The sequence below is a fragment of the Acomys minous genome, assembly GCF_964271855.1.
Source record: "Acomys minous genome assembly, chromosome: 12".
Classification (NCBI taxonomy): Eukaryota; Metazoa; Chordata; class Mammalia; order Rodentia; family Muridae; genus Acomys; species Acomys minous.
Genome location: NC_140493.1, coordinates 10,777,479 through 10,791,390, shown reverse-complemented (window position 1 = coordinate 10,791,390; position 13,912 = coordinate 10,777,479). Strand labels below are relative to the sequence as shown.

At 38.5% G+C, this 13,912-nt stretch overlaps 1 protein-coding gene across 4 annotated transcripts in view; it reads left to right on the top strand.

Annotated features, from left to right (window-relative positions):
* Nucleotides 1-13,912, top strand: part of CNTN1 (contactin 1) — a 302,283-nt gene that overhangs the window by 177,467 nt on the left and 110,904 nt on the right. For all 4 annotated transcript variants that reach the window (XM_084750668.1, XM_084750670.1, XM_084750669.1 and 1 more), the window contains exons 5-6: nucleotides 1,112-1,284; nucleotides 3,425-3,520. In XM_084750668.1, the coding sequence (XP_084606794.1) occupies nucleotides 1,112-1,284; nucleotides 3,425-3,520 (269 nt within the window). The remainder of the gene's footprint in view (nucleotides 1-1,111; nucleotides 1,285-3,424; nucleotides 3,521-13,912) is intronic.

The following is a 13,912-nucleotide window of genomic DNA, read 5'->3' as shown; positions in this document are numbered from 1 at the left end:
GTACAATTATGAAATGATTTGTTATTATCATCTTAAATGCAAACTTTTCTACACACATTTTTCTCACCAACTCACTCAGAAAAGGCAGACCCTTACTTACAACATATTTCCTTCACAGAGTGGTGTATTAGCCACAATATTTCCCGTTGACACCATTACACATAGGAATATACGGTAAGGAGGAATGCCATGAAGAAAAGTGGCCCCTAAATAATGTGAAAAGGCACCACTGAACACTAAATCCAGGCTGAAGAAAATCTGATTTGACTAGTTTATTTGTGGCTTGGATTAAGACCTGATAGATTAATTTTAAACTATATGATCTCCCCCTAGTGGTAAACGTGTCAATTGCTGAGCAAATAGTCTGCCCCTTTTAGTTTTATTGGAAAATTGCTATGCTATTCAGCCAGACACTTAAAGTTTTTAGTTTAATTGCTGGAGATTTGCTCTTAATATTTTATACAATGTATCTAGATGTATGGGAAACTACCCATCAAAATATGGCTGTCAAATATGCTCATGGATAAACAATGAAATCAATCTCTGGAATAAAGCTTGATAATACATTTTTCTTTTGGGATACCTCATTTAAGATGAGGGAATGTGTCAGGAGTTAGAACTTACATTCCAATAACTTAGCTAAATTATTATTCATGCTTCCAAACACTCAGAATCATAGGTCATTACAAATTGCCACTGAGTAGCTGAGTGTGGTGAAGCACTCTATTAAATCCCCGCACTCTGGGTGGCTGAGCAGGCATATCTCTGTGAGTTCAAAGCCAACTTGATCTACAAAGAGAGTCCAGGACAGCCAAGTCTACACAGGAAATTATGTCTCAAAAAACAGAAGAAGAAGAAGAAGAAGAAGAAGAAGAAAAAGAAGAAGAAAAAGAAGAAGAAGAAAGAGAGAGGGGGAGAGAGAGAGAGAGAGAGAGAGAGAGAGAGAGAGAGAGAGAGAGAAAGATAGAGAGAGAGAGAGACTGACCAGGAGTCATGTACACTCATTTCACTTCACATGGAACTGTTTTTAACTTAGTTCAGAGTGATGTCAACCTTGTAGAGTTTCCAAGCTGCATGACATTCAAAGTAACATGAATGTCTTTTTGTCAAGATGGAGAATGAATAATGGGGATGTTGACCTGACGAATGATCGATACAGTATGGTAGGAGGAAACCTTGTCATCAACAACCCTGACAAACAGAAAGATGCTGGGATATACTACTGCTTGGCATCAAACAACTATGGGATGGTCAGAAGCACGGAGGCAACCCTGAGCTTTGGGTGTAAGTAATCGTAACTTTTAAAAAGAGGGTGTGATTATTTGTGTGAAATGAAATTATATGTGTGTTAGTTACTGATAAAAGTATATATAAATTGGGGGGGGGGGTTAATTGTGTGTTGGTTAACTATCTCAGCTTTATCTTTTCCATTAAAATTACTTCTCCGGGAGATATTTCAGCGGTTAAGTGTGCTGACTACTCTTCCAGAAACACCAAGTTCAGTTCCCAACACCCATACTGAGTGGCTCACAACCACTTGTCATTCCCACTCCATAGAATCCACGCCCTCTTCTGCCTTCTGTGGGTAGGAAGTAAACACCACACACACACACACACACACACACACACACACACACACAGCACACACACACACACACACACACACACAAAGAGAGAGAGAGAGAGAGAGCACATACATACATACATACATACATACATACATACATACATACATACATACACACATACATATGCAGAAGTAAAATTTAAAAAATCTTCACCCATGGATATGGACCCTCTAGCCTTATCATTCCAAACCAAAGTAGTGGTACTCTGTGGTTGCTTAAAGGTCTCATATTACCTGCTCGTTTACAGGGCAAGTTTGGTGGTGGTGTGACAAGTAACACGCTTGTGAAAATTTTCAATTGAAATACAGTAGCTCTGTGTGACTGTCAAGACATATCAGTAAACACAACCCAAAGAGTTCAGCAAAGAGAGAGAGAGAGAGAGAATAAAAATAAACCAGGAAAACAGACTACTGACAAGAATGCACCATAGAAGAAATGCATTGTACAGGAGAGTGGGCTTTGTGTGGAAAGCTCAGCATATGCAAATGACTATAGACCTCCAAGGATAGCATAAAAGAAACTGAGGCTACGTTCTGAAGACTCCTGAACAGTTCTCTGCAACCTAACATCAGTGAAGTGATGCTAGCATTCTCAGTGAAGGCCCCTATGGGGTGAGAGTTAGTTATTAAGAAAATATCTGAGATATACAGAGTACATCACACCTTTCCTAAACTACCCCCTCCCCCCCGAAAATATTCGGCTCTTCAGCAGCTAATTTATCTGGGCTGGGATCAATTATGTATCTTAGTAAGTCAATTATTTTATATTTGAATTAAGACATTTTTTACAGGCCCCATAATGGAAAGCATTTTTTTAAAAATAGTTGCTAAGATGAAAATTGGAGTTTGCCCTAAAGGACGGCTCTACATTGAGAGGGGAGCAGGATGTGGTCATTAATCTCCGATTTGTGATGTTTTGATGACCTCTGTCTTTGCTAAGTACATTACAGGATTAAACAGAATGTTTCAAAAATAAATAACCTAAGTGGTCACCAGAAAGGGTGACATAGGTCAAGAAATTGTAATTTTGAAGTAGTGTGACAATGGGGTCTGTAGATAAAACACGTGAATCATAAAGAAAAAAAATCAGTACTTACTTGTACTGAGTTGAGATTGTTGCTTTTTGAAAAGTATTCAAATTTAAAAACAAAAGTACTGTTCTGTCACTGCAATAGGATGGGAGCTGGAAAATGACTTTAAGATGGGACAAAACAACGAGTTTCTGTTCTATACCCAGAGATTAACAGATTTTTTTTTTTCAGGTGAGGCTAGGAAAGGCATTCAGATGCTGTTAGCACGTAGGATCTGGAGATAATTTGCTGTGGAAAAAAAATAAAACAGGAAGAGCACAAGGGGTCACAGAGGTAGACAGTGTGTTAAGAGGAGTAAAATGTAGGTCTTAACAGTTTGGGTATCGAGCACAAAAGAAGAGAAAGAGATTCAGAAATGAGCCAGAACACAGTATCATTGTGAAAACCGAAGTACTTCAGGATTAACAAATGAAGCAAAATATGAGTTTTAAGCAAAATGCACAGAAAAAAAATTGAGTTTAGAAACGGGGGAAAAAAAACAATTTAAGGAAGCGAGGGATTGATCACTTCCCCATTATCCAGCCAGGGTCCTTTCACTGCGTGTCTGAGCGCCCACGGGAAGGGATGCGTGCCTCCCTGGTTCCCTGTTTCTCTTCCAAATCTCTCAGCTTTTCCTGATCTCACTGTATTACTGAAAGGCCACACTTAATAAATATCTCTTTCTCTTGAGCAGAGTGAACATTTCCCTTTTCCCTTTTGAAATCAGATCTGGACCCCTTTCCTCCTGAGGAGCGGCCGGAAGTGAAAGTGAAGGAAGGGAAAGGCATGGTGCTTCTCTGTGACCCTCCCTACCACTTCCCAGGTAAACGGAGTTTGTCGGACAACCAAGGCATGGAATGGGAACATTTGAGTGTTCTAGTAACGGTAATAAAACACGAACGATAGCTTAATTAATCTAACAGCCATGGCCCATCGTTAATTTAATGTGATTCATTATTTGCATTTGTTGTGGGACCTTTCCCTCGGGAGAATAGCAGCTCCTCACCACAGGACACGCATGGAAGAAAGGATTCAGCCCTAGACTAGCTTGGTGAACCAACGAGTTTAACTGGGGTTACTTACAGGAGCATGGAGGAGGAGTTGTTTTTCCTAAGTATAGACATATTAAGAAGAGCTACACCTCTGAAGAAAAGGTCTCCTTTTCCTCCCACAGGCTCTAACTTCCAGTAATATAATGTCAGGATGGGACCCTGTGAGCCTTCCCCAGAACAGTCTAACTAACCTCACTCAGCTATCACGCAGGAAAACACAGCCGCTGAGAGTTTAGCAGAACAAAGGCTAAAGCTTGCCCAGAGGGCAGCATTCACTCCCTGACAGCAGCACCAACCTGTGGCCGTCACTTTCAAGTGGTTGCAGACACTTTTCTTCTCAGCCACTTATTCACTCGGCCCTAATAACAATGGCTTCTGGTCATTTCAGTTTATAAACATAAGGACGCTGGATTGTGACCTCATTAAAGTTCGTATCATGTGAGAGATATTATGATAGATTTCTGCAGAAATTATGTTAGAAATTAAGCAACAGGACAGTGCTAAGGGATGAAGTATGACCGATCAGTTTTTTAATTTAGTAACTGCAATATTCTGTGAATTATAACTAAGCACGTGATGAAGACATAATAAATTATTAACGTCTTAGAGTCACTGATCTATGAGGGTAATTGTACATGTCAGAAAAGGGAAAAATTAAAAATCATCTGTTAAAAATTCAACTTAGAATGCATATTTCTTTTAGTTGATATGGTTAAAATAGAGACGACCACAGTATATATTCATAGTCTTGTTTTCATTTATCCCTTCACAATGAAATGAATGTTTTATACTCTTGATATATTAAATGTGATTTAAAACACACCAACAGGAAATGAAACAGAACACACTGCTACGAGCAATCTTGTGTGGAATGCACTGACTTTGTGTGCATTCACACACACACACACACACACACACACACACACATATGATTTCAATGAAATTATACCTATATTACATATAAATTATATATATAATTTTATATGTATATGTGAAAATGATATTTGTATCTCTAGTTGCTTCTAAAATACTGGTAATTGTCTCATACTGCAAGGAAGAATACTTATTAGTAAACATGGGAAGGGCATAATTAGAGTGTTATAACAGCCTTCGATGAGAGCTTAGGCTTTTGCTGGAGGAATTGCAGAAACCATGAGTAAATACCTGTCTTTTCCATGGTGTTTCCCAGAAAGAAGGCAACAGCTGCCCAGTGACTCCCTTTGCCTATTTAATACTGGGTGAACTATTGATTAAGAAAACCTCTCATGAGCACTTTCCTCAGCAGACACTGCGTATTCCACAGGCCAGGCCATTGGAGCTGAGTAAGAAAAGCTGCCATGACACAGGGACAATGAATGAGAGGAGTACCTGAAAGCTACATGGAGAGTGGGGTCTGACTTCCACACAAACTCTGGTGCCTCATATTTGACCATGCCCCTTGGATGGGGAGGCCTGGTGGCACTCAGAGGAAGGATAGCAGGCTACCAAGAAGAGACTTGATACCCTATGAGCATGTACAGGGGGAAGAGGTCCCCCTCAGTCACAGACATAGGGGAGGGGAGTAAGAAGAAAATGAGAGGGAGGGAGGAAGGGGAAGATACAAGGGATGGGATAACCATTGAGATGTAATATGAATAAATTAATAATATATATTACATATAATATGAATAAATTAATAATATATATTACATATAATTTTATTAATTTATTCTTGTTAATAATATATATTACATATAACATGAATAAATTAATAATATATATATTACATATAATTTTATTAATTTATTCTTGTTACATCTCAATGGTTATCCCATCCCTTGTATCCTCCCCTTCCTCCCTCCCTCCCATTTTCCCCTTATTCCCCTCTCCTATGACTGTTCCTGAGGGGGATTTTCTCAGGATCGAGATAATGTAGATTTTATAAAGGGTCTTGCTAAGAAGTGGATGCTGACTACGGCAGTAAAGAAATGAAGGTGCTAACGGCACAAGCATTTGTGAGGGCATTGCACGCAGGTGAGGCTACAAGAGCAAGGGCTGAGTTAGGACCATGGGTGCAACACAAGCCAGAGTAGCTGCAGCAAAATGAGGTAGAAGGAATGGAATGGAAGTACCAGGTGCTGTGTTGTGGAAGACTGTATCATGCATGCATAGCAACCATGTGTTTTTACTTTCAGCAAGATTTACGCTTCGAGTGCTGAGCAAAGGAACCACAAGACATGAGTGGTAATTTGTTGGAGGATGGTCTGATGTATTTTGATGCTAATTAAGAAAAAAGCTTTCACACCTGGGCAGGGCGAATGAGATAGGCGTGGCTAAGGTTCTCGGGCTTGGAGAGACAGAGAGAATCTTGGGAAGAAGAGAGACCCGAGGAGAAGAGAGGAGAAGGTCTCATCATCATGGGTTAGATGGAAGAGAAGCACATGGCCGGCCTGAATGGAGATTTGGCCCAGATGAAGAACATTAGCAAGTATTTGGGATTATGGATGGGAGGTAGCTTGATAGAAATTATTAGAATCAAATGCATGGGATTGGGGCAGGAATTCACGCCTGCCCCACTAAGGGAAGTAGTTTAGAAGATTAATGTCTGCCCTGCCCCAGATTAACTAAGGCTATTTTAAAATATAACAGGTGTCTGTGTCTTGATTGATTGCTAGTGGGTTATGCTGAAATAATAACATTTATAGGCCTGATAATAAACAATTATTAGGTCATATTGGTAACTAAACAGCAACAGAAACTGTTTTAGAAAGAGCTAGAGCAGTGGATCTCAACCTGTGAGTCACGACCCCTCCAGAGAGATCCAACAGCCTTTTCACAGGGGTCACGTATCAGATATCCTGCGTACCAGGTATTTATGATTCATAACAGTAGTAAAATTGTAGCTATGAAGTAGCAATGAAAATAACTTTATGGTTCGGGGCCACTGCCATATGAAGACCTGTATTAAAGAGTAGTGGCATTGGGATGGTTGAGAACCATGGGTCTAGAAGAAGATAAATTTCGAGTGAAGCATGAGGGAAGCAGCATTAGAGTGATCCAAGTAACAGATACACCAAACCACCTGAGGATGTCTGTGGAAGCCAGGGATCATGTGACCTTTATTTTCCATGAATAGAGCATATTAAATTATGAAGCTAATCCAAGGAATATTTTAGTTAAGTTAAAGACATTTTGGAGAAGGAAACAGGAGGCTGTCTGGCTGACTTTACAAGGTTGACAACAGCTTATAACCATTCAACTAAGGGGGCCACTCACCCCTCAGCCCAAGAAAGATGCTTCCATGGGAGAAACCAAAACCTAAAGCTAAGTTGATGTTAAATGGGCCTAGAAAATGTCATCAACAGAATCAAGTATGCGAAGCTCTTCATCTCTGTCAATTAGCTCTGTGGCACCTTTCACCACCTTACATGCCTTGCTCAATCAATATATAGTGACTCTATACCATGAAACTCCCTTCATCTTTCATGTGTGTACGTGAGTATTCTATGTTTGCTGCTTAAAACTTTTTTGGATAGTAGATATAAAGGAATAATGCTGTATGGTTCTGGCTCTGTGTGAATGTTACTGATGGACCAATTTCTGTTTGTCAAGCTGTATTTCTATGGTGATGATCTAAGAATGGTCTTCACTCTGTCAACTCAATGATTTCTGCATTTCAAATGGAGGGTTGGTGTGCTATCTTCTGTGATAACTTCTTTGTAGACCTTCTTAGGGGCTTCACATCTAACAGTGATATTGAAAGTGGTAAAATGGATATATAACCCTAATAGATTGTTACCAAAATCAATAAAATATGCCTAACTATTATCAACATTTTGGGTTCTCTCTCTCTCTCTCTCTCTCTCTCTCTCTCTCTCTCTCTCTCTCTCTCTCTCTCTCTCTCTCTCTCTCTCACACACACACACACACACACACACACAGTAGAATGATCCAAAAGGCAATATCTCATATGTCACAGTAGACTTGCTCTGAACTGGGCACTCTGTAGCTTTACTTGGAGGAAAATTTTTGACCCAAACTAGGATTCTTACTTAAGAATAGTCAAAGGGTCCATGTTAGTACTGATATTTCTTCACTTTGATGCTAATATTTGATATGCAAGTGATTATATGGTGCCCAGCATAGAGCCAGTGTACAATAAATATCTGACAAATAAAAGAGATAAAGGGGCAAGAGGTCAAATAAAATAATTATTTGAATGCATTGCATGTAGAGGCTATGTTTCATAAAAAGATACATTTGGTTAGATTTGATTTTATTATATTTCAATAAGTAATTAACATTCTCTGCGTATGTAGAACTCCTGTCAATGAGAATATATTCTCATTGCTTTTTATTCAAGTAAATTTTTTTCTCAATATAACCATACAATTTGACTTACAACTACTCAAAAACTACAGACTGTAGTTTTTTTTTATTTAGACAGAATGGAAACATAAAAGCCCCTTCCCCTTTTGAACGGTAGGTACTGTTAACAAGATGACTAGCAATAGATGTGTGTGGATTTAAAATTGAATAAGAAAGCAGCTCCAGGTGACTTGGATATGATTATGAGTTCATCTCAACAGACTAGATAGATTAGCACAGAAACAGGAAAGGTCGTGAGGGCCAGGTAAGGCATGCATGAGATCAGAGTGGGTAGTCATGACTTTCTTCTAAGCATGTTTAATGCCATTTACTATATCAAAGCAGTGACCAGAAGCCAAGGAGATGATACTGGTAACATAAATTGAGTTCTGTCATGGCTAATTTTTCACAAGATATGAAACCATAAAAAGGATTCAAATTATTTCTCCTGGGCACATTTATGTTTTTCATTGTGTCTCTAGAAGAAAGCTACATACATTATTTTATGTAGCATGCTAAGTGATTTAGCTCAAAATAATATGATGAAATGGCAAACATACTGCAAATGCCCATATAAGGCTTACCATTTATATGAATGGTGGAGCCTTTACTGGGGCAAGGCAAAGGCTTTTACATTTATCAGTAAACAAAATTCCGCAAACAGGGGCTGGCATTTATTCTTGATGAAAAATTAAGCCATAACAATTTATTACTTAATTCAGTCTACAGTGCCAGGAGGAAAATACACTATTTTATATTTAAGGATGGTTAGCTTTATCGTCTGGATATAGCCAGAAAACACATAAAAAAGAAGATTGCAGAGTTGAGAGAAATGGGGTAGGGAATGGCTTCTAATCTTCAGAATGGCCAGTCCTGAGTTAGAGAGGCTGATGTTGCAGTTTCTAAACTAAGCGGAAGCTCCCATCAGTAGGCTAAAGCTTGCCAGATAAATTTAAAGTGATTATGCCATGGGTCTCACAAGGCCAAAGATCGCATCTCTCTTATTTAGTGTAACATGGAAGATATTATTTTTGTACAAAGCAAATTAATCAGAGGCTGTACATGCAGTGACTTAGAAAAACTGTTTTATAATCTGAGATTGTGTTTATAAAAACATCATCACACTGACTTAGGCTGCTACCTTCCCTAAAACATTCAAATATCACAATTTGTTATTCTTTACCCGTCCTCCTATGGAAATAGTGAAACAAAAGCAATACATGGGATGAAATTTTGTGTGCTTGTATAACCACGTTATTCTGATTGCACTTTAGGGGTGGTGTCTTTAAAGCATTATATGATTTTAAAATTACTTTTTGTAGAAGGAAATGCACATACATTCTCGAACTTTTATTTTTTTGTAACTGATTGTTAAGAAAATTATTGAAATATATTAATTGTTATTTCAATTGAGAGTAGGGAAAAAGTCGCTTCCAAATAAGCGAGAATGGATGAAGGTCAATCTACAAAAAAACATCAGTTCCTTTTGAAGATGATACTGTTTGCCCAATCTTAAAATGGCCTCATCTCAGAAATTTCAGTAATTGCTTAAAGGTTTCATGCATTTTTCTATCTTATAGCTGTATAGTATATAAACTATAGAACTATATAAACTATAATCCTAAATAAGAATGAAATATCCAAGTAATTCTGCCAAAGCCGACCTAAAGTACAATAATTCTATCGTACATGGATAGAAATATTCAGAAAGTTGTCTGTTACCAGTCTCCCAGAGTGAGTGTCTCAGTCTGTTTTTTTTCCCTTTTGAATATATTTATCTGCATCCTCACAAATGTCCCACATATTCTTCTTTCCGAGAAGCATGAAAACAAACCATCGCAGCCATCTTAACTGACATTTTTGATGTTGCAGGATGCTGGGTAAATTACACAGCTGCTCTAAGTGCAGGCCTGGAGTGTTCTTTGTAATCCTATGGAGCTTTCTACAGTGTGGGGTTTGTTCCATGTGTGCTAGTCGGTGGTCTGTGCTCCCCAAGCAAACTGCTGATTCATCCTTAAAAAGAACTGGATTTCAATTAGATTCATTTTTTTTTTTTTTTGCAACCTATAAATATATACTGGCTATAGTGGTTTTTTCTTCACTGCTTGCTAAACGACTACTGAAGAGATTGTCCATGAAAGCAGAAATAGAAAATTCTAAGTCAATCATCAAATTAGGATGAAATTCCACCCCCTTGCCTGATACATTTATTACAATTTTTTTTTGTTTTAAAAACTTTTACATACAATATATTTTGATAATGTTCTTTCCATTTCCCCAGCTCTACCCAGATCCCCTCCAGTCCTTACCCATTCAACTTTATGATCTCTCTCTCCCTCTGTCTCTCTCTCTTCTCCTTCTCTCTCTCCCTCTTAACAAAACAAAAGTCAGAACAAGAAATAACTCCTAAAACAGGCAAAAAGTAACAAAACAAAATAAAAAGTACACACACACAGGTGTGGGGTGGGAAGAGAAAGAGACAGAGACAGAGACAGAGACAGGGAGTCTATCTGGGCAGGCATGGGGCCTACCCTAGAGTGTGGCTCAAGGACAAAGTGACAGTAACACTCGATTGGGGAAAACTGACTGTCTTATTCGTAGCAGGAATCAATTGCAAATACCTTCTTGGTTAGGGCTCTGACTTGTGTCCAGTTCCCTTCCCGCCCTTGGATGATTTCTGATTTGAACCTATGTAGGTCTTATGCATGCCGTAACAATCCCTGGGAGTTCATGAGTGTATCAGTCCTGAATACACTCTAGAACAGTCTAGAAGATGCTGTTTTCTTTGGAGACATTCGCCACCTCTGGCTCTTACAATATTTCAGCTTCCTCTTCCCCACCGATACCTGAACCTTGAGGGAAGGGATTTGAGAAAGACATCCCATCTGGGATTGAGTGGGACTTAATATCAGTTATTTCTACTGCAAAAAGAAACTTCTCTGGTGAGGGTTGAGTGAGGGACTGAATCTATGCATGTCACAGGAAATCATTAGGAACAAATGTATTGCTATGTTCCTTTAGCAGGATATTAGTAGTATGTTGTCTTAGTTAGGGTTTTTGTTGCTGGGATGAAGCATCATGACCAAAAAGCAAGTTAGAGAAAAAAGGGTTTATTTGATTTACACATGCGTATTACTGTTCATCATTGAAGAATGTCAGGGCAGGAACTCAAACAGCACAGAATGTTCTAGAGGGCATGGAGGAGTTCTGCTTTCTGTCTTGCTCCGCATAGCTTGCTCTGTCTACTTTCTTACAGAGCCCAGGACTATCTGCTCAAGGATGACTCCACCTAGAATGGGCTGGGCCCTCCCCCATCAATCAGTAACTAATAACATGCTCACAGGCTTGCCTGTAATATAATCTTAATGGGGGCAAGAGGCATTTTTTCTTTTGAGGCTCCCTCATTTCAAATGACTTTAGCTTCTGTAAAGTTGACATAAAAAGTAGGCAGAACATATGTTTTCCCCTAGGTCCGTGACCTATCTTTTCTCAGGTTCTTGACCGTGTCAGCAGTGTTAAACAGGGCTTTTATATCATGGAGTGGAGCTTAAAGTTCACTATTAAAAAGTGGTGGCACACACCTTTAATCCCAGCACTTGGGAGGCAGAGGCAGGCGGAAATTTGTGAGCTCTAGGCCAGCTTGGTCTATAAAGTGAGTCTAGGACAGCCAGGGTAACACAGAGAAACCCTGTCTCCAAAAACCAAAAACAAACAAACAAACAAAACAAAACAAAACAAAAAAAAATGTGGTTGGTTACTTCTATAGCCTTTGTGCCAATATTTGTAGCATTATATCTTGCAAGTAGGTCTCTGTTGTAGGTTGAAAGGTTTGTAGATAGATGATTACTTATCTCCTCCACTAGCTTATAAAGTGTCCTCTAGCACCATGAATGCTAGTAAGTAGAGGTGAAGCTTCTATTTGGGTGCAAGCTTGATTTCTCCACATTCTATGACATGAGTAAGTTTCATCTTCAACAGTAGGTCATTAGTAGGTCATTACTGTCAGGTTGTGGACAGTAACCAATATCCTTGTCAATAGCCTGCTGTGTTTGCGAGGTTCTCTGGGGTCCCTTTGGTAAACTATTCAGTGAGCTGTAATACATTCCTGGCTCTGAAGTTTTTACTCAGGGGCAGGGTGTCTGAATAGGGCATTGTCTCCTCTAGTATGATTCCATTTTTTTGAAAAAAAAATTTTATTCTGTTTCTTTTTTAACATATATTTATATTATTACACATGAGTAAAATAAACTACCTACTGCAGGAAGAACCACGAGACAATCAGGAATTATATAATTGTTATATTCACAGTGATTCGGCCATTTGTATTTGGCAAATTTGAAGTAAACATCTCTCCTATATTATTGGGTCTAATTTTTTAAATAGAGTTTAATATCTATTATATCTCATCTCTATTAACTTAAATTATCTATCTTGATCTAAATTTTCTACGTTGATGCAAATCATGCTCATGTCGAAAGCCTCAGAGACCTATAGAATATGGCATTTAAAGATGTTTTTATTATTCTAAAGATTCTCTGACAACAAGACAAGTTAACTCCTGGCAACACCCAACCTGCCTCACGGAAGAAGATGAGCATCAAAGAACCTCCTTATAGAGTTGGCTTCAAATGTCGCAAACAAGCCACTGGGTAAAATGTGCTTTTTTCTGACACAGACAGAATTCTGCCTAAAAATGGGCAAGTTTAGATGCAGGCAGAGTCAACAGCTAAGCTCTGCCAAGACAGAGTAAGCAAGTCCTCAATAGTCCCTGCCTCGCAAATATGTCTCTCAGATATATTGGGCCAGAAGGCTGAAGATGATGCTCCAACGTTATAGAGAGTGTTGGGTGACTGTTCAGGCAGTAAACTGTCTCAGTCATTTTTTTCAATCTGGAAGCTGCTAACCTGCATTCGAGGTTCACTCAGGTATTTAAGTTTTATCCCTTCTCAAGTCTCTGATGGGTTTGAAGACAAGACAGTTTATTCTTTCAATTAAGCTTAGTAGATCAGGGGTTAAGGTGTTTTTAGATTAAGATAGATGTTTTAAGTTAATAAAGATGATTCCTTTTAAATTTCTTTCATATATGTATATAAATTAGGAAGCCGCTAGAGTAGTAGGTTTCCATATGGTTTTCAGAAGACCTTTATTGTTAGCTCTCCTTCCCTTTACTCCTTCCTTACCTGTCACTCTTATTCCCCTTCATAATAAACACCCCTATTCTAGATTCTTCTTTGTCTCTTTATTTCCTTCTGCTAGGAGTATCCCCTCCTGCCCCCTGGACCCTTTCAACTACATCACCTCTATGGTTATTCAGATTGAAACACATATCTAATGTTTAAAGGCCGACATCCAATGTAAAAGAAGTACGGAATTTGGTTTTTAAAGGTTTTGGTTGCTTCACTCATGATGATTGTTTCTAGCTCCATTCATTTACATGCAAATTTCATAATTTCATTTTTCTTAACAGTTGGGTAGTACTCTGTCGTGCAGGTTACCAGATGTTTTTCATTACCTATTTATCAGTTAATGGACATGTAGGTTCTTTGTAATTTATGGGTATTATGAATACAACAGCAATGAAGATGGGTAAACTAGTGTCTGTAGCAGGATGTAGAGACCTGTTGGTATATGTTAAAGAGTTGTATAGCTGCATCTTGTGATATATTTATTTTCAGCTTTTTTTTAAAAGAAACTCTACGCTGATTCCCATAGTGATTGAAAAATTTTACATTCTCAACAGGAATAAACAAGTGTTCTCTCTTTCCCACATCATCACCAGTACCTGCAGTCATTTTTTTTTTTTATTGATCTTGGTC